The 20,294-nt window shown below is 47.5% G+C and overlaps 1 protein-coding gene across 1 annotated transcript; it reads left to right on the top strand.

Moving 5' to 3' along the window:
* Positions 1-900: 900 nt before the first annotated feature.
* On the top strand, positions 901-18,318 carry znf574 (zinc finger protein 574). The gene is made up of 7 exons (XM_036538639.1): positions 901-945; positions 5,978-6,129; positions 8,250-9,804; positions 10,238-10,784; positions 13,091-13,185; positions 15,197-15,639; positions 17,812-18,318. Exons 1-7 carry the CDS (start codon positions 912-914, stop codon positions 18,316-18,318), a joined length of 3,333 nt encoding a protein of 1,110 aa, XP_036394532.1. The 5' UTR covers positions 901-911.
* Positions 18,319-20,294: the final 1,976 nt, after the last annotated feature.

Genomic DNA, 20,294 nt, shown 5'->3' with positions numbered 1-20,294 from the left:
TGGTGGAGGGCAATATGTGACTCGCGTAATCACTAAAGTTTTCTAACAATGCCTGTGTTCTGTCTGAATTACTGTGAAACAAACAAATGGCAAATATTCTTCCTCTTTTTACCAGGTGTAGATTAGAATGAGTTCCCAAAATGAAATGTCCATGGAAGATTATAGCCAATAAAGTATGCAGAATTTTAGAGCACTTTTTCTCATTTTAAACGTAAAACTATATGGAATGTTATTCCTTTTTAACTTCCATATTCAACGCAGAGATCTAACATTCTCTTTTTGGTGTCAGGACAACGAGTGAAAGAGTGTTTCATAATTTTGACCCTATTATACCAAATCACCATAAAAGTGTTTCATGTAATAATGAAGATTTTTTAAATCATTAATTTCTGTGGAAATAATATAATAATAATAATAATCATCGTCATCATCATCATCAGAACAAATATAAACTAGCTAGCTAGCCAACTAACTAGATTATATTCACTACCCGTCCACATCAGACCAGAGTTAAGAGCAAAGGCTTCGCAGATGCACTGATCTGGCTCTCATTAGAAATGCATCGATGGCCTGAAGGTGGACGACCGTATATCCGAACAGTTTAAAGATAAATGAAACTGCAGCACCGGCTCAAAAAGAGTTTTCTTTCATTTCAGGCTGGTGTAACCACCTAATAAGATTATTACTGAATTAAATAACCAATCTGTAATTAATCGACTGATCAGAGAAACACTGAATAATTATTCTGTTAAAAGGCACTGCCCGCAGCTCTGAGGGAGCATTGGGTCACGCTGTTTGCGCATCTTCACTGTCCAAATTCGTTCATCAATGTCATTGGTGTTTTTGAAACTGTAAACCAACCAATCCGCTGCGGCGTTACTGCGACGCCGGGGAATTTTCGCCAGTTTTTTATGCAGAATGTAAACTCTGCCATACACGGACACGGTGAGTTATTTTTTCTCCCCCATTACACAGCAAAGTACTTTTATATGCTATATATATGTGACTTTTACTTCCTACGTTACAAATTTACGGAAGCGTATGCCCTGAGTCTCGGTGGACAGGAGACAATACTCCGCCGAGAGAGAGGAGGCACTCGTTACGTTGTGTTACAGTCCGCCATAACACCACAGAAGAAGAGAGAAAAGGCACCGCCGTCGTATCAACGATAGCTAGTTTAATAACCTGGAGGAGACCCACCAGTATGTGCAGGTTACGGGATCGGATCGCTGTGGGCTGGCTAGCTCAGCAGTTACCTCCTTAACAAGCCACATACTCGCTAACGAGCAATTAGCCAAGAGCAATAACACCCAGCATGCTCGGCACAAATATTAACTAGAAGGAAGGTAGTGTTGTTAGCTGGAGGCTGGGGCCACTATACATATTCCAAACTATCTAGCAGCAACCATTCAGTGTTGGCAACACCGAAGCCAGGAATGATTAAAAATGTCGGTAATCTGGAAGAGACCGTGGCGATATCATATGCTCGTTTTATTGTATAGTTAAGTACATACTCTATTTCTTTCACATTACTCCGCACTGGATTGACAAAAGTTTAATTAGAGACTGAGTTCAACTCTATATGTGCATATCTCTCTCATATATATATATGTATGTGTGTGTGTGTGTTGACAGTCGTCGATGTAAAATAGTTCTAATGTGTTTTGCCTAGAAGATTAACATTGATAGGTTAATGGAATTCTGTATTGGTATGTTGTTCTTATAGAAGTATGCAAGGGTGAGTTCCGGTATGTTTGATTCTAAAGGCAACAGCAAGCAGATTCCATTACTCAGAACACCATGCAATTTTACCCAATAATGGAAACCATGTCTCCATTTTCTCTTGTCACAACATTCAAAGAGTAGATGTCCTCTCCCTCCCTTTATTGTACCATTTGCTGTTCTCTTTCACCCTGAATGGTGCATTGCCTTAGCCTACTTGTTTTCAGAGACATTTCTCACTTTCAGTCAGGCACTGAAAGTCATTAACTTGCATGACAGATGGAAGAGTTACAGGTTGCAGCTGTGGAGATACTGTGGCTAGCAGCCTGTGCTCCTTTACGAATCACCAGTGCTAATACCTTGCATCACATAAGAAGAAGCTGGCTAGCCTTATCATCACTATTGTGTATACCTTTGCTTTTCAGGTCAGGTCAAGCCTAGACAGAACGCTGACAGGCACATGTGTATAACATGTAATGTCAGTCAGATCGCAGCAGTTAATTAATTTAAGTTCACCTTCTTTTGCTAGTTTGAAAGTAATGTGAATTAATGAACTGGCAGCCAGTCACCAGAAGTTCACAACATCAAGATAGATTGTCTCCCTATAAGCCCTCCTTATAGCTAATCTGTTTGCTAATTAGCCTGGTAGGTTACAAAGATAAATCATACACATTGGGAACACATTTAGCTATTGATAAATTATGATATATTCCTATGTTGGTATGATACATGATGTGATATGGCTAGATTGGACGCAAGGACAGGCGGAGTTTAAGGACAAGAACATGCTGTTCAGCCCAGCTAAGCTTGTCGTTCTCCCAATTGTTTGGACTCTGGAGTGCATCTAGGAGTGTGTCAAGCCTGGTCTTGAACAGTCTAATAATCTTTGCTTCCACTATGAATCCCAGTAATCTGTTCCATGGATGTGTAACTGTCCTGGTGGAAAAATTGCTTCTTTGTATTAGTCTGAACTTGATTTTGAAATAATTTCCATCTGTGCCTTGCTGTTCGACTGACAGAACTAACCGTAACGTAGCTTTTGTAATGATAATTATGGTAAATTTCATTTGTTAAGCACCTTTCCACATACAGTCTATGAATACAGTGATACATTACGAGTAAATAAAAGCAATAATTATCAATTGTGGATTTAAATGGCTCACATTTCTGACCATCCATTAGTTCATAGCTGAAAGCGAGGATTATTGATTAATCATTCTTAATGGAGGATGAACTGTGTTACTTAACAGTGACAAATGGGTCTTTTTACCCTATGATAGGATTTTGATGATAAAAATGTACTAATCACTTGAATCATCACTTGAATGACAACAACAAGAAGAAACAAATATAATCTGCTTGATATACAGTGCTCCCCACAAGTGCTGTAACACAGACCTAAAATTGGTGTTTTTCTGTGGTAGACGTAAGAAATTCAAATTCGGATACAACAAATTAACATGAGCCAGAGTTCAGAAAGCTACTTTTACTTCTGTGTATTTTTTTGCAAAAATAATTAATCATTCTTAAACAAAAGCATATTTTGTGTGCAGTCCCCCCTGATTAAAATGACCGTATGCACTGGGGCAATTAACTGAAAGTAAATAAAGGAAGTGAAAAAGAGTCGGTGTTTAGCTGCACATCCCTTGCTTGCAATAACTGCCTCAAGCCTCCATCCCATTCACATCACCAGACTCTTTGTTTCTTCACCTAGGATGCTTTGCCAGATTTAACTGCAGCCTCTTTCTTTGTTGCTTGTAGGTCAGATTTTCTGCCTGGGGCCTCCTTTTGAGTGAAATGCATACTCATTAGGATTCAGATGTGGTGACTGACCTGCCCAGTTTAAATTTCCCACCTTTTTTTTCTGAGGAACTCCTGTGATCAGCGAGTAGCGTGTTTTGGGTCATTGTCCTGGTGCATAGCACACTTCCGTCTATGTGTGGTGTCATTTTTTTTTTTTTTTTTTTTTTACATTTGCAGAGAAGACCTGTCTGTATGTCTCAGATTTCAGCTTGCTGCTGCCATCTTCAATTACATCATCAATAAATTTGGCCTGTCTGTTCTTGTTGCTGATGAGGGGCGTACACCGTGCAGTGTAGCCTGTGTGTTTTGCTAGTGAAGTCTTCTGCAGATTCTGGTACTTGATATTTGCGCCCCACACTCTGGTGATCACTTTTGATTTCCCTAACTGTTTGTTTGGGGATTTGTCTTTACACTTAGAATAATTTTTCTGTCACCTTTCTGTCATCTTTCTTGGATGACCTGTTCTCAGCCTATTGGTGACTCCTTCAATGTTTTCCTTTTTCTTAAGGACATTCCACATTGCTGATTTGGCAATGCCAAGAGTCTTACTAATTTTTGCAATGGTCATTTTCTTTCCCCTCATCCTCAAAATGACCTCCTTCTTTTTCTTGGAGTGGGAATGAGAGCCCCGCCTTGCCTAGAATGTCATCTAGTGAATGGTTTGGGATGTCGGTGGTTAGATTTCACTGCTGATATACACGCTCTTGACTGACGGTTGAATACGACAGATTAGTTGCATCCCTAATTACTAAATAGCCCAATTTATTAACCCCTTCAAAATTCAAAGAGCCTCAAACACGTTTCTCTTGAGGCTTGTTTGGTTGTGAATTAAAAGATTAAACTATGAGTGTCTCCTAATAATGCATGTTTGATACCTGGAACCAGCCTGTATACTTTTTCAGGGTTTTCTGTTTCTTAACTGTGGTAAATGTATTGGGTTACAGATTGGACTTTCATAGCCACATTGAACGGTAGATTGATCCTCTGGTCTATATAGGGCTCGGTTATCAGCAACCCAAAGTGTTCTAGTGTACAATGCTCAGTTAAGGTGTACAGGCACTTTGGGTATTCACTGGCTCTGACTGTACAAGCACTAGTCACAACTATATTTCAGTTATATTTACTTAACCAGATGAAGGTCCATTAAAAAAAAACAATAGTTAACTAGTTAATCAACTTAAATTGATTAAGTGGTCCAATTGTTGTCCTTACACACGTACAGACTTAAAGGCCTTACATTTGTAGCTATAACATATATAGCCACAGAAGGTTTAATTCAGGAATTTGGACTTCGCATCATTTCACAGATGCGTAATTCTCAGCCAATACTATGTAACCGACCATCTGGCTACACAGCATCCGTTGCCTCGCTTCACTCTGAATCCTTACCACTAATGGAGGAACAGGGACAGAAATTCACACTGACTGTTTCACACCACATTTCTCTCCCAGGGCAGAGTTAATGTACTGTGGAATCCAGTCTGTCACATCCACTATCCTTTTTTAGTAGAACGAGATGTAAGGAGCTGTGTACAATGTCACCAGGGGACTTCAGTTATGTAAAGAGGAGTGTTGCCACAAGTCTGCCAAATGACAAAACATATCACTTAACAAAGTTGGGGAAAAGCTTGTAAGGCCTCAACAATGTTTTTTTTTTTCATTTCAGGATTTAGCAAATGGAAAAGATAACTTTATATATGAAATATGTATGCTGAAAACATGTTATAAATTTGTAATAAGACGTGTTGTAATTCAGTAGTAATGAATGTATTTCAGGTAAGAACACAGGGTGATTTAAGCCAGTCAGTTAATGATGAAAAAATATGTTCAAAAAGGGACTGGCTTTGAGGAGATCCTAGGGCTGAGCGATATAGCCGTCGCAATGCATCGAATAGCTATTTTTAGCGCAATAACAGCTATCTCCGGTATGTGGTGTTAGGTTTCCTCCAGTTTTTTTTCCCCGTTAGTCATACCTGATGTGGGAGCACACTTCGAAAGTTCAGTGAAATGCATCCGGGGCAGAAAAATATCACTTGTATCTATATGTTGGTTAACTTACCTATTAGCTTTGAAAAACACACAGCATATGTTTTCACTCTTTATCTTTGTAGCCATGTGTTTCTGTCTATCACATGGAAGCAGCATAGCGCTGTTAGTGTTGTGTGATATAAGCATTGAATAGATACGAATGTTGTTTTTTCCCCCGGAAGCATTTCACATTTCAAAACTGGAGGTGTGCTCCCACATCAGGTATGACTAAAGGGAAAAAAATACAGGAAGAAACGTAAAGCCAAATGCTGGGGCTAGCTGTTGTTGCGCTAAAATAGCTATTTGATATATCGCGACGGCTATATCACCCAGCCCTAGGAGATCCTTTGGGTCAGTGTAAATTAGATTTTTTTTCCAGCTAGTCTGATCACCCTGTTGATGTCATAATTTTGTTCCCTGTCAGGGATGGAGACAGAGTCCTCCGTGTATATGTGCTTCCCCTGCTACCAGGAGTTCAACTCCTTGGAGGAAGTGCTTGTGCACCAGCTGACCTGCAGCTCTGAAGATGAAAGAAGGGAAGTGTCCCCTACAGCTCCCCCTGACATCCAGGCTGAGGTACTGTGCTTAAAATTTGGTAAATTAGTCATAATATGGTAAAGGGTGTGTCACCTCCAGCAGGGTCAAATAATTGGAAAAATAGGTATCAGCATCCTTACACAGATCAGATTGATCTCTTGTGTGTCTGTGCTGTCAGTGTGGTGTTCTTGTTGCTTGACCTCACTGTAGCCTGTGATTATGGCGAGCCCTTTGATGACTGAGATTTAGCAACAAGCCTCTCATGCGTCTCATGCGTGCGCCTCAGAGACGCCATAAAGCACGGCGCACTGAGTGACAGGCAGATTGCGTCTTGATCTGCCAGCAGGAGGACGGGCTGAGAGAGATGCATCACTCAGTACCACCCCTCCTCCTGATGAAGTGCTCATTGGCCTCCCGACAGATGAATCAGCTGCTGTGACACTCTATAAAACCTAAGCACCTTATGGCACTTTGGCCCGTGCTCCCCCCTCAGCTGCTTAATTATTTCTGTTTTTGACTTCATTACCTAAATTATCATAATTTTTATGTTGCACAAAGCGGACGCCTTTATAAAGAGGAGGTATTTGCAGACTATATGAATGGAAGCAGCTATTACACTGAATGGCGGTTTTTGAAGTGCGCCTGAGACTGGCACTGGAGATTTATGTGATTGAAGGAGAAATTACAAGCTGCGCCTCCGAAGCAGAAAATGAAACATCATCATAAAGTAAGAGGATGATGTGTTCGCCACTTATGTGTGGTTTTGAAAGGATGTTGGTTTTGTGCGAAGAGAAGAAGGTTGTACGCATTTATACTCACCTTTATGCGCGATCGCAGCACTTCATAAGTGGTCTGAACTCGAGGGATGAAAGTAAATAAGGTTGTTAAGGAAACCACTCGGATGCAAATGTCACAGATGTAATTTATTTTCACGCCTGATGGAATGCTGGTTGCTTCTCTCGTCTGAATTGAAGTTTGTGGAGGGGAAGAAGGGAGGGATGCCCGAGCAGCTGCTGGCTCTCCGCTCCCTCCCCTAGCAGTACTATGTTATTGTCATATAGCAGACGCTCTTATCCAGAGCAGCTTGCACAGGCTACAATTTTTGTCAATTTGTACAGCTGGATATTTACTGAGGCAATTGTGGGTGAAAAACCCTGCCCAGGGGTACAACAGCAGTGTCCCAGCAGGGAATCGCATCAGCAACCTTTCACTTACTAGACCTGCTCCTTACCGCTAACGCCGAACCGCTGCCGCAAGCGTGGAAGTCGCTGAGAACAGTGAGTCCGCAGACAGGTCCGCACCACTCCGAGGCTGTTGTTTTATCCTCTGTCTACTCATTTTTTTTTCCTCATCAATAATGCAAAAGGCTTCAGAACACAAAAGAAAACAACCCACCATCCTGAAACTGGCAACTGCAGCACAGCCACCCCTGAAGAAGATTGTAGAAGAAAAATGAGGCCTGCTATGCTTGTTGCAGACGGTGACAATCTACACTACTGATACTGCTGTTTATGAACAGGGGAGGTGTATGGAGTGTGAATGGTGGTAAACGCTTGTAACATTTTTGCCTGTTGCTTATTTACTGTTTCGTGTGTGTGTTTATGAGAATGTGGAGACAAGTTCTGGGTGTTTCTCCTACATTAACAGTGAGTGAATAAAGACACGTGTGTATGGTGAGTGGTGGGACAAGCTGCCTGAACAGAGAGCGAGGGGCATTGCTCCTTACCACGGCGCTGCACTGTGAACACCCTGCATGGCATTAACCTTGAACGTTCACGTGGAGCTGATCATCCAGTTGAATCGGACCCGACTCGGACCAGCGGGCTGAGCTCAAAGCACCTCGGTGCCAGGGAGCCTCACACGTCCATCACCGTAGTCTGATTGGTCAGACCCTCCCACCCTCCGGCCCGCGTCCCGGCCTGAACCGGATTTAATGATGCCTCTTGGCATTACTGACCTTTGATCCTCTGAAAGCTGAACACTCCATTTTTATGTGTCTGGGAAAGATGTCAGCATTCAGTTTCTGACAGGTCAGAGTGGTGTGTGTGTTTTTTGCAATGATCTTGCCTGTCTAGTCCAGGAAAGGTCGTTGTCTTTCATGCAGGGGGGTACGCCGTGGTATTTATTGTACTCTCTGTGTCCCTCCTTTCTCCCAACAGAACCACTCAGAGACACAGCCTGTTCTGTCCCTGCTGAAGCCCTGCGATCAGCAAGTTCAGAACCAGAATGGGACCTCCATGGTGCTGCACATCCCGGAGCAGCCGGCTCAGACGAACCAGAGCAAGGCCGGCGCCGGCTCGCTCAGCCAGATACAGTACCAGTGCGCAGACTGCGGGTGTCTGTTCGAGTCGCTGGGCCTGTGGCAGCAGCACCGCAAGCTGGGCCAGTGCCACGCGACCGGATCGGAACCCGGCGGAGAAGGGAAGGAGCAGGGGGAGGAGACGCCGGGCCCGGAGCGGGGTGCAGAGGAGGGAGGGGGAGGGGGAGGGGGAGAGGGGCCTCCCGGAGAGGCTGAGGAGGAGAGACGGCGGGAAGGGGCAGGCGAGGTGGGGGAGGAGGACAGCGGGGGAGCGAGGCAGAGGGAGGGGCGGGCGGGCGTGAAGACGGGGGCGGCGCAGACGGGGTGCGAGGAGCAGGAGCGAGCGGTGTGCCAGGATCATTCCTACCTGCCGGGCGCCGCAGGAGGGAGCGGGAACAGGGGTGTGGGCGGGGAGGAGGCGCTGGGGCAAGGAGCCGAATCGGGGCGCGTCCCAGCAGCGGTGCGGGACGGCCCCTCCGCCCCCGAAAAGGAGCCGGACGACCGCCAGGATGCGCCCGCCCACTCGGAAGAGCAGGATTCGAGTTCGAAGAGGCGCGGGATTCGGAAGAGCAAGCCCTCCGCGCCCCCCGTGTCGCGGCAGAACTTCCTGTGTGTGGACTGCGGGGCGGCGTTCAGCTTGGTGCCGGAGCTGGTGTCGCACCGCAGGGCTCAGCACGGCCTGGAGGGGGCGCTGCACCGCTGTCTGGTGTGCGGGGAGAGCTTCCTGAACACCACCCTCTTCCTGTATCACCGCAAGCAGCACCGGAAGAGGGAGGGCGACGGACAGGGCCAGGACGGGGCGGGAGAAGGGAGCGAGACGGAGGTGGTAGAGGGACAGAACCCAGGTGACACAGGTGACCCAGGTGACACAGGTGACCCAGGTGACACAGGTGACGGTGCGTTTGAGAATTCTGGTCCTGATGAGCAGATGTTAGATAAGGAAACAGAGGTTGGGCAGGTTGCATCAGAGGAGAGGGTAGGTGAGATCCGAACCACACCGGAGAATGAGTTGGCGGACTCCCAGAATTCCCACCCAGACGGAGACGAGCAGGATACGGACCCCGACAGTGCGGCCAGTGCTGCTGCCCCCCAGCCTCAGAACTTCCTGTGCGTGGACTGCGGGTCCAGCTTCAGCACCGAGCCAGAGCTGGTGCAGCACCGCAGGGCTCAGCACGACCTGAAGGAGGCGCTGCACCGCTGCTCCGAGTGTGGCGAGAGCTTCATGAACACCACCCTCTACCTGTACCACCGCAGGAAGCACAGGGTGGGGGACGACAGGGGACAGGAGGGGGCCCTGGATCAGTCAACGTCCCCCGGGGGGGTGGCGTGTCTGTCCTCTCCCCACGCGGCAACTTTGGGGGCAACAAAAAGGAAGAGTAGCCCAGGCCTGATCTTGCTGCATAATAAGCTAAAAGGTAAGGGCTCGTAGGAGTGTGGGAAAATCAGATCTTGACATAATATGGAACATACAATACCAGTCAAAGGTTTGGACACACCTGATTAACATGATGTGAAACATGCATTCAAAGACATTTTGATCTAAAGGCGTATGCTTAAATGCTTCAAATTTCTTAGACAATTTATTCTTTCAAAAAAAATTTAATTTAAAAAATACTTATTTTGTTATTTGGTTATTTTGAAGAATCTAAACTATAAGCTTTGATTTGGTTAACACTTGTTTGGTCAATGCATAATTCTGTTTGTGTTATTTGATAGTTTTGATATCTTTACTATTACACTAAAATGTGGAAAAAAGTAAAAATAAAGAAAAGCCCTTCTATGAGTAGATGTGTCTAAATATTTGACTGGTACTGTATTAAGCGGTGTGTTCTCTGGTGTCTGTTTAAGCAGAGAACGGGAAAGATGAGAGAGTGTTCCTCTACAAGGTGGCAGAGGGGGAGAACCAGGCCTCCGTGGCGGATCCACAGCTGCTAGCATCTCCCGCCAACACGGACCCGGCGTGCGACTCGGTGGCGGACGGCCTCCCGCCGCCCTCGAAGCTGAGCCGGGACTGGTCCCGCACGCCCCTGCCGCACGCCTGCCCCCACTGCGGCCGCACCTTCACCCGCCGCTGCCTGCTGCGGGCGCACGTCTTCACCCACACGGGTGAGAAGCTCTTCAGCTGCAAGGCCTGCGGCAAGTCCTTCTCCCGGCCCAGCAACCTGATGCGACACTGCCGCACCCACTCCGGTGCCCGGCCCTTCGGCTGCGAGCGCTGCGGGAAGACCTTCTCCCACCCGGGCGCGCTCAAGCGGCACGAGCTCGTCCACCGCCGGGCCGAGGGGGAGGGGGACAGGGGGGACGGGGACGGGGGCGGGGGCGGACCCCCCCTGCCGCACCCCTGCCCCGACTGCCACGCCAGCTTCGCCACGCAGACGCAGCTGGAGAAGCACAGGTAGCTCGGCCCTGCCGATCTGCGCCAGTGAAAAGAGCAAATGCTGACCACGCTCTGAAGACCCACCTCTTCAGACTGCGTCTCGGTTCCACCTCAATCCCCACCCCCTAACACCTGCTTCTTCTGTTACTTGCTGTTTATTTTAGGTGTAGTATCGCACTGTGTTTTGGATTCTACTGACAGATGTATGATAATATACTTGGCTTCCCTTGTCTAGTCAGGGTGCACAAGTAACCTTGCGGTAGGGCTTGAATAGTGTTATGCTCACATTCACTGGTCTGACACTGTTGCTCACTCAGCTTGAAAGGATGCACTTCTGTTCCCTTGTGCTGGAAGTCGCCCTGGATAGGAGCGTCTGCTAAATGAATGTAATGTAATGTAATGTAAATGTGCCGCCCTTACTCGGTGTGACGGTGCTGTCGCCTGTGTGTGTGCATTAGAGATGAATCCTCCGAATCGCAGCGCTGCTGAGCCAACACACCTGTGGGTTAAGCAAGCACATGAGCTGGAACTCATTTGGATTTCCTCTTGCACCCTTTGTTAGAGCAAAGTAATTAAATGAAGAGATCATATTTTTTTAATGTCAGACTTTATTTGCAGGAAACTACAGGTAAATACCTGCTGTCGTATAGTTATTTGTTTTATTACATTGTTTGTGCTCAGTAGACGCCAGTTCCTGGGCAGTTTAAAATTCTTGCAGTCTCTGTACACCTGGGTATGTACTGAGGTACACGGAGCTTGTGAACCAGAGCATCTGATGTAGAATTAGTTGGCAGAAGTGAACCAGGCAAAGTAAAACAGGAGGGATTAAATGCAATTCATAAAGCGTGTGTACAGCAGGCTAGTAATCCAGTTCAAAACAACCAGCTTTACCTGACTACGTTCCAAATCATGTGTTTCATGAAATCAACTCAAACGATCCATACACACATCAACAATCAATACATACATGCATGCATGCATACAAATATTACCTGGAAGCTGGAAGCATAGCAGCCTAAACTTCCAACAGCTCGTGTCAATTGCAGTTTGTAAAGTGGCGTCTTTTCCAATGTAAACATGTGTCATTGCGGGTAACACAGTGACAGTTTCCCTGGGAAGCCCTGTTTTATTAATAAGCGATTTCTTTATTAAGAAAGTGAACCCGCGGATTGTTTGTGCCAGCAGCTGTGAAAGGCGTCTCCTGGGGAACCAGGTGTCCTTGCCCAGGTGCTGTGTATTCAGTTAGAGCAGCGTGTGTTATGAGGCTTTGGCAGCGGTCGTATTGTAGCAGGAGACATGTGGGCCCAAAAGAAAACCTTCAGCACATTGTCCACGCAGAGCTAATTTCAAAGGTCATATGTTTGCTCATACAGACCCTATATTATGTGGTTTTCTTGTCTAGTGCAAAGCGTTTGATGAAGGTCTAATTGCATGCCTTAAATTATACATTGTCACGCGGAGTGTGTAACAGCACAGGTTCTCAGGAGGCTGTGGGTGTTGACAAGCCCTCTGACAAACTAGATGTATTTGTACATACATTTGCAACAGTGACACAGTTTAAAGAATTGTTCGTACCTGTTAAAAGAAAAACCATACGAAGTGAGCGGAGCAATTTATGTTTGACAAGAAGACAAAGCAAATCATAGCTTCATTAGTAAGGTAAATTGAGCTATTAATTAAGGGAAAATACAGGCTTAGACTCATGTATCAAATTAAGTGTTTAGATAGGCAATTTAACTTAATGGGATGGGAAATTATGGCTCGATATGAAAATAATGATGTAGGTTAAGCGTTTTCAGGAATGGTGACTGTACCTCTGCCTTGATTTATCCTTTCAGCACAGACAAATGAACGCTCAGAGACACGGCTGCCTATATTAGTTCCTTTTCACTGTCAGTTTTAGCCCACCGCAACTCATAGACCCATTTAATGACACTCCTGTGCCAAACTCAACCGGTGGTTTCTTTTTTTTTCTGAGGAGGGCTGTTCTCAGCCAATGAAAGCAATTTCCCAACTTTCATATGTGATATTGGCTTCCTTCACTGTAACACTGAGTAGACCGACAAGAAGGCCTAAGGGCTTTAACCAGTGAAGAGGCAATAATATTTTGCCTCTTCACTGGGTAATACCATTTTCTTACTTTTTGTTATGTTTGATGATAACACTTTCACTCTGACAGTGAAAGAAGACTTTCTAACGTTAGGGAAGTAAAAGGCACAGCGGTGATTTGCAGTGTCAGAGTTGAGGGGTGTGGAAGCTAACCTCATTTCTCCTTTTCCACCTCATAACCTCCTTCTCCCTTTTCTCCTTTCTGTTTTTGTCAGGCAAACCCACATCGCTCCTGTCTTCTCCTGCTCTGACTGTGGCCAGTCCTTCAAGCGCAGAAAACAGCTGGATCTCCACTCTCTCATTCATCAAGGTCAGAGTTCAGCCCGGTGTCGGCCCGGGCCCGCGGCTGGGCTGGCCCCTTGCTTCTGTCTGGGTGTTTGCCAGTGTGTTTCATCTCCGTCCTTCGCTGAGTCTCTCTCTGTCTGTCCTTTCATTGGCTGCCTCTCCGTCTGCATATAAACCTCTCAGTTTAAACTCATTATGAGCTCTGTTCCTGGTATTGATGCCGTTGTCTCTGTCATTAGGATGTGAGACACTTCACTTCGGCAAATTATTCATCTTTAGCACGGAGCTGTATCCCTAGGTGATGGGTTCTTTTGTCATGATGGAATCACTGGGGCTGGATGGAATCCCATTACTTCGCCATCCTGTTCGCCATTGACCCGTCAGACGTGTCTTTTCTTCCCTCGCTCTTGTGTACGTGGCATTGAAGCTTTGTTTGCGTCTGTTGGCTGCTTTTAGAACACGAAATATAGGAAAACTGTCCCTGCTCATTTTACGCTTGAAGAAATTCCCAGCAGCAGAGAAGGCATTGAGAAGAGTACGTCTGAAATTCCGGTTTGAAAGTAAACGAGTTGCATTTAGTGAGAGAGTGCTCGCGTCTGGACGTTTATCATTTCCGCATTTTCCCAGGAGAACATACTGTGAGAGTATTCGCAAATGCCATGAATAAGGTGTGTAGTTTGCGGAATAAAACGCAAAATCTCGAGGTCAGTCGAGGTGTCTGGAATAAAGAAGACTCACAGCAGCATCCAGCTGGAGATTGCACATTATGAAGTCTCTGATTTCGTACAATAATAATCTAATAAAAATGATCACATGCAATTGCACCCAGTTTGACTTGGTTGAGAAATACAGACATTGAGTAAAGTCCACAATTCTGCCTTTCATCAATGTGACCACAGAGTGGTTCTCTACATTCCTTTTTGGTTTTTACTGAGGGACTTCACCAAGTAAAAAGTTGCAGTCATGTGAACAAGATTGCATGCATACAGTGTCTTTGAAAGAACACATGGACTTTTTTGTATCTTAGGTCTTTTTAGGTTGTGCTGATAGCCTTGGTTGGTTTATACCATAAATATCCAGTGTTTTCTAACAAAGCTTCCTCGCAACTTGTTTTCTGAATCTTGGACTGACTCATGCTTTGCCCTCCCTCCCAGCATTGTCTTCTCCGTCCCCCTCTCTCTGTCTCTCTTTCTCTTTCTCACTCTCAGAACACACTGCCTTAAGGTTCCTGCTGCCCACTCATCTTCGCCAGGCTATTTCCTGTGATCTTTCGCCCTCTATTCTCTCCCTCCCTCTCTCGTTAGCGCTTCCCTTATTGCGGGCTGCTTCCCCCTCTGCCTCTCTTCTGCCTCTCCGCCGCACCTCCTAGCGGAAGGCTTCGTCTGGATGTTGTCCCTGTCCCTCGTGGCGGACTGCGCCTCTGTCCGCGGGCCTGGCTCTCCGCTCTCTCTCTTTCTCTCCCTCTCTCTCTCTCTGATCCCGCAGCTGCAGAGCAGCCCCTGTGGTCTAATCCGCGCCTGGGAGAGACCGAGGTCCTCTGCTTTTGACCAACCCCCAAGGACCTTTGAGTCATTCTCGTCCTGCGCAGAGAGCGCTTTCGATAAAAATAGCTCCCTCCGAAATAAGTCTGTCTGCGTAAAAGACTTATTAGAAGGCGCGGACTCTGACCTCTGGGAGTTCGCGCTGGCCGTCCTGCCACCTTGGCAGCGTGGAGCCTCTGCTATACTGTTTACTTCAGAGCAGAACCTCCATTATTATTATTATTTTTTTATTGGCATTTAGCAGATGCTCTTTATACAGAGCAGCCTGAATCAATTACAGTTAGTTTTTTTTTTTTTTTTTTTTACAACGTTATCCATTTATACAGCTGGATATTTACCAAGGCAGTTGTGGGTTAAGTACCTTACCCAAGAGTACAGCATCAGTGCCCCAGCAGGGAATCGAACCGGCAACCTGTCGGTTACGAGTCCTGCTCCTTAGCCACTACGCCACGTTGCTGCCCCACGTGTTCCATGTGCTTTTCTCTCTCTCCGCAGAGAAAGAGCCCAAGTCCTGCCCCATCTGCTCGGCCCAGTTCCTGAACCAGTCGGTGCTGGAGAACCACATGCAGCACTGTTCGGGGAAGGAGGACCGGAGCCGGGGCCGGGGGCGGGGCCAGGGGCGGGGCCGGAGCGTGGGTCAGCTGGAGTGTGACATGTGCGGGCACTGCTGCGTGACGCAGGAGGGCCTGGACCTGCACCGGCTCTCGCACACGGGCCAGACGCCGCTGCGCTGCCCGCTCGCCCCCTGCCGCCGCCGCTTCGTCTCCGGCGCCGCCCTGGAGGAGCACGTCCTCGCCCACTGCCAGGGCGCCGTCGCCCCCAGGGGCCCGGCCGCCAAGCCCCGGCCCTACCGCTGCGAGCACTGCGGCAAGCAGTTCGCCTACGCCTCCACCTTCAACCTGCACATGCGCATCCACACGGGGGAGAGGCCCTACGAGGTGAAGAGGGAGGGAGGGACGGGGGGGGACAGAGAGCGAGAGAGGGAGGGAGGGAGAGAGAGAGAGAGAGCGAGAGAGGGAGGGAGGGAGAGCGAGAGAGGGAGGGAGAGAGGGGGGGAGGGAGAGAGAGCGAGAGAGGGAGGGGGGGAGAGGGAGCGAGAGAGGGAGGGAGAGAGAGAGAGGGAGGGGGGGAGGAGGGAGAGAGAGAGGGAGGGGGGGAGGAGGGAGAGAGAGCGAGAGAGGGAGGGAGAGGGAGGGAGGGAGAGAGGGAGGGAGGGACTGTCACTCCGTTTCATTTCTGTAATGTTTGCACAGTGTGTTTGAACAACTCGGTTGGGTTTATAGTCAGCCCGTCAGTCTAAAGTAAAATTTATTCGCACGTAATCTAATATCAGGGTACCGGAGGGTAGGTGTGACAGCCGTGACATGAGTATATTGAATTTTATGATATTATGACAGAAGTATAATATTATAGAACTGTAAAAAATCAAGCAAGTGACACACTAAACAGCCCATAATTAAGATATGATTTCCAGATATTGAAAAAGTAACGTTCAGTATTGGTCTTTTGTGAACATAGAAAATGACATCACATTAATGCCATTCAGTATCCTTGGTTGGTCAAACATTTCAGTCCCAGTATCACATTCTTAGACTTACATTATGTATGTAAAAATGAATACAGGTAAATGACGCCATCATCATATGAAGTGCATTATCAGTATCTTAAAAATTAGTTCAAGCTTCCCTTGCAGTTGTTGGTTATGTAAAAGATGCTTTTGTGGGTGTTATATTAACACCTGGTTCCCTCAGGTCAGGGTAGAGACATTGGTTACCAGCTCTGCCCTCCACAGCACAATCCTGCCATAAGCTTTTGCCGACTTTTGTCAGTGTCAAGCAAACAAAAGCAGCGTGAATCAGTGTTTTGTTGCGAAGATGTTGCTGGTGACTCATCTGAAGTACCCAGTTGGTCAGTGCTGTGAGACTGCCCTTGAGATGCGTACGAGCTCTTATCTGCCAGCAACACTCTTATTAGCTTGCATTTGGGAGAATTTTTTTTCCGTGTGTGTAACTCTCAGCATATGTGCCAGCGTTTCCGCTAGCCGGTAATTACTGGTTTTTGCCTGGTAAAATTTATTAAAAAAAAAAAACTGATTTAAAAACCTGCCGGTGAAAATGTCCGGTAATAATGTTCATACAAAACATAGCTATAATGAAGGCTGTCCCTAAACAGAGAGTGACGCAGGTTCTGCGCATTGCAGGGTGCGAAGACAAATTGGAGACGTTTGATGTCAAGTCGGCAGCAGAGGAGAAAGTAAAATGTTACCTGGTAGCCTGTAGGCTACATTTGATGCCATGTAGGCCTAGCCTTTTTTTTAAACAGGCTACAGGTGTTACAGGTTACAATTGTTTCGTAATAGCCTACATTTTAGCAGCTCATGTTGAGGTTTTGCTCAATCGTTACTGTTAATCGCGTTACTGTTACTGCGTTAATTGTTACTGTTCATTAAATAGTCAAACTGATTTGAGGTCATTGACATTCTTTCGTCAACCTAGGTGTACATTATAATTACGTTTGTAACACAGACTGTTATTGGAACGTGACCGGTAAGCTACAAATTTGTCCAGTAAAATAATTTCTTTCCGGACACCGGACTGGCAAGAAAAAATCCTGGCGGAAACCCTGATGTGTGCATGTGTGCTGATATGTCAGTTATAAGCATGCGGTCTGTGATTCAGTGTGTGTAACTCTCAGCATATGTGCATGTGTGGTAATGTGTCCATTGTAAGCGTGTGGTCTGTGATTCAGTGTGTGTAACTCTCAGCATATGTGCATGTGTGGTAATGTGTCCATTGTAAGCGTGTGGTCTGTGATTCAGTGTGTGTAACTCTCAGCATATGTGCATGTGTGGTAATGTGTCCATTGTAAGCGTGTGGTCTGTGATTCAGTGTGTCAGCATATGTGCATGTGTGGTAATGTGTCCATTGTAAGCGTGTGGTCTGTGATTCAGTGTGTGTAACTCTCAGCATATGTGCATGTGTGGTAATGAGTCCATTGTAAGTGTGTGGTCTGTGATTCAGTGTGTGTAACTCTCAGCATATGTGCATGTGTGGTAATGTGTCCATTGTAAGCGTGTGGTCTGTGACGCGTTTCTTCACTTTGTGCCGCAGTGCTCGCAGTGTGGGAAGCGCTTCCGGCAGATTCCGCACCTGCAGGACCACGAGCGCATCCACAGCGGCATGCGGCCGTTCTGCTGCTGGGTGTGCGGCCGCAGCTTCACGGTGGCGGCGCGGCTGACAGAGCACGCCCGCACGCACAGCGGCGAGAAGCCCTTCTCCTGCCGCCTGTGCCACCGGGCCTTCCGCTCCCGCTCCAACCTGGACAAGCACAGCAAGATCCACGGCCGGGACGCCTCCGCCGCCCTTACCGCCAATGCCGCCATCAATGCCGCCGCCGTGGCCAAGGAGCCTGGCGGAGACCCCGGCCAGGAGGGCGAGGCCGCCGTGCGTACCATCCTGCTGGTGCAGGCCCCCGCCCCCGCTGCGGAGAGCTCCGCCCCCACCGCGCTGTTCCACGGGGACCCCTCCTCCCTGGTCCTTCTGCACCCCTCGGTGTCCGTGGTCGGCGAGCAGGACGTCCAGCACACCATCGAGTTCATCATCGAGGAGACGGTGTAGAGGGGAGCGGAGGGAGGGAGAGTGGGAACGGGGTGGGGGGGGGGGGGTCGGGGGGGTTGGGGGCGGAATGAGGGAGAGTCACAACGGCAGAAGGTTCCTGCAGGGGGTGAGGTGAGAGAACAGGGAGTATGCCAGAGGAGGAAGGAAGGGAAGGAGGGTTGAAACAGCACCTGTGTTAAGAATAAGGGGGGAAGTCGAATGAGCCGTTTCGAAAAAAGCGAACAAACCGATTAGAAAAATTTAGTGAAGTGTAGTAATGAGTTGCTCACTTTCTGTACAGGCTGTATATAATCAGGGCAGGGCTAGTTTTCTGACGGGAGTGGTTATAAAATCTGTTACGTTCTTTTAATAAAATGCCTCAGCTTTCAGGTTTATCTGTCTGTCATTCCACGGGGGGGGGGGGGTAGCGGTAGCACGGGCGGCATAGCCGCCGGCTCGTCTCTCTCGCGTCACATTCGGCCGTCCTCATCGCCGTGACAGTAAACTGCCAAAGTGCTTGCTTGACATAAGTAACACTGAAGAAGAAGTGGGGCAACATGCAACACGAGTCTCCTCTCTTAACCGGGAAAGCGGAGTGTCCTGTGTAGAATGCACTGCATTCATCTCATTACATCCCCTACGTTACATGTAATGGTATAATTACATTACATTACATTCACATTCTGCTAGCACATCTACTGGCAGAATCAAACACAGGAATATGAATACAACAAGAGGCTCACCCTGCTTATTAGAAACATCGACGTCCTTTCCTGAATGTCATCGGAAAAATGTCACGGTGACACTTTCGTGGTTGTTTGGCTTACGAGTGAAGGTCTGTCGCCTCGGCGCAGACGGGGGGGTGAACGAGACACGCGGGACGCGGCGTCGTCAGTGCACCCACTCCGTGTGTCAGCTGACGCGGCCCGTCGGTAGCGTTAGCGGCCGAGATGACTCGCGGGCGGCGACGGGGCTGTGACTTTTCATTTGATGAACCACGGCTCGCTCACAGCACCCTTTTTTTGGGGCAAGCATTTGCATTGCTTGTGCGCTGTATTTGTAAGTCAGCCCGGTTAGCTCACTCTCTCGGCTCAGACACACAGCATGCGCTGAACGTTACTGTGCCGCAGCACCGTGGGGCTGGCACGACGCGTCCAGCGCTGCCATCCTTTTTCTCCGTAGCACACACAGCTCAGTAATTTTAAGGAATCGCAGCGTTGCCTCAGCAGAAGCCGAAGAGCTCCCCTGTCTGTTTCCAAACGATCCCCGCTCCTGCACTTAAAGCGCGCTTTGTACTTAAGCTAAATGAAGCAAAGCTGCATTGCACATTTGGCCTTATTGCCTTCTTTTCTCACAGCCTGTGAGGGCGTATGTCACTTTGCTAACCTCCGGAAAGGCATTACAAGTCAAAAAAAAACACACACACACACAAACATTGCTGCAAAGACACCTGCTACCATCATGCGATCATTACGCGAGAGCGTGCGTTTTTACAAATAGACAGGCTGACTGTCACCCTCGCGAGCGAGATCTGTTAATTTCCTCCTTAGTTCGTGGTTCGGCTTTTCAGTTGTCTGATCCCGAAAAATAAACTGCGCTGGAATGAAATAAGACTTCCTGAGTCCCGGTGTCACATTGTATTATTTGCTTGGTAGACATAGCTGACACATTGTGACACCCATTGATTTAGCTGGATATGTGCTAGAGTAATTGAGATGAAGCACCTAGCACAGATACAGGCAGTGAGTGTGGCATTTCCTACTGTGGGACCCGTGACCCCTTAGATTGAGACTAGTGCTTAAGGCGCTTCCTTACAAGCTACCCTCTGTTAAAGAGCAGATGGCTTTGAATAAAAATAAACCCTGTCTCTCAGTGCAGGGTTTCAGCTGCTGTTACCTTTGCACCACTGCGTGTCTGCCTGTCCGTCCGTCCGTCCATCTGCAGGTATACTTTGTAAAGGACAGTTCAGTTTACATTACATTATTGCCATTTAGCAG

The sequence above is a fragment of the Megalops cyprinoides genome, chromosome 10, assembly GCF_013368585.1.
Source record: "Megalops cyprinoides isolate fMegCyp1 chromosome 10, fMegCyp1.pri, whole genome shotgun sequence".
Classification (NCBI taxonomy): Eukaryota; Metazoa; Chordata; class Actinopteri; order Elopiformes; family Megalopidae; genus Megalops; species Megalops cyprinoides.
Note: the sequence above shows the minus strand (reverse complement) of the source record. Positions and strands in the feature narration are given on the sequence as shown.

Excerpts from the sequence above, each read along its gene's own strand:
- znf574 (XM_036538639.1), top strand. The coding sequence starts at position 912 with ATGCAGAATGTAAACTCTGCCATACACGGACACG. Across the intron at positions 10,785-13,090 it reads ACGCAGCTGGAGAAGCACAG|GCAAACCCACATCGCTCCTG; the intron begins GTAGCTCGGCCC and ends TGTTTTTGTCAG. Across the intron at positions 13,186-15,196 it reads CCACTCTCTCATTCATCAAG|AGAAAGAGCCCAAGTCCTGC; the intron begins GTCAGAGTTCAG and ends CTCTCTCCGCAG.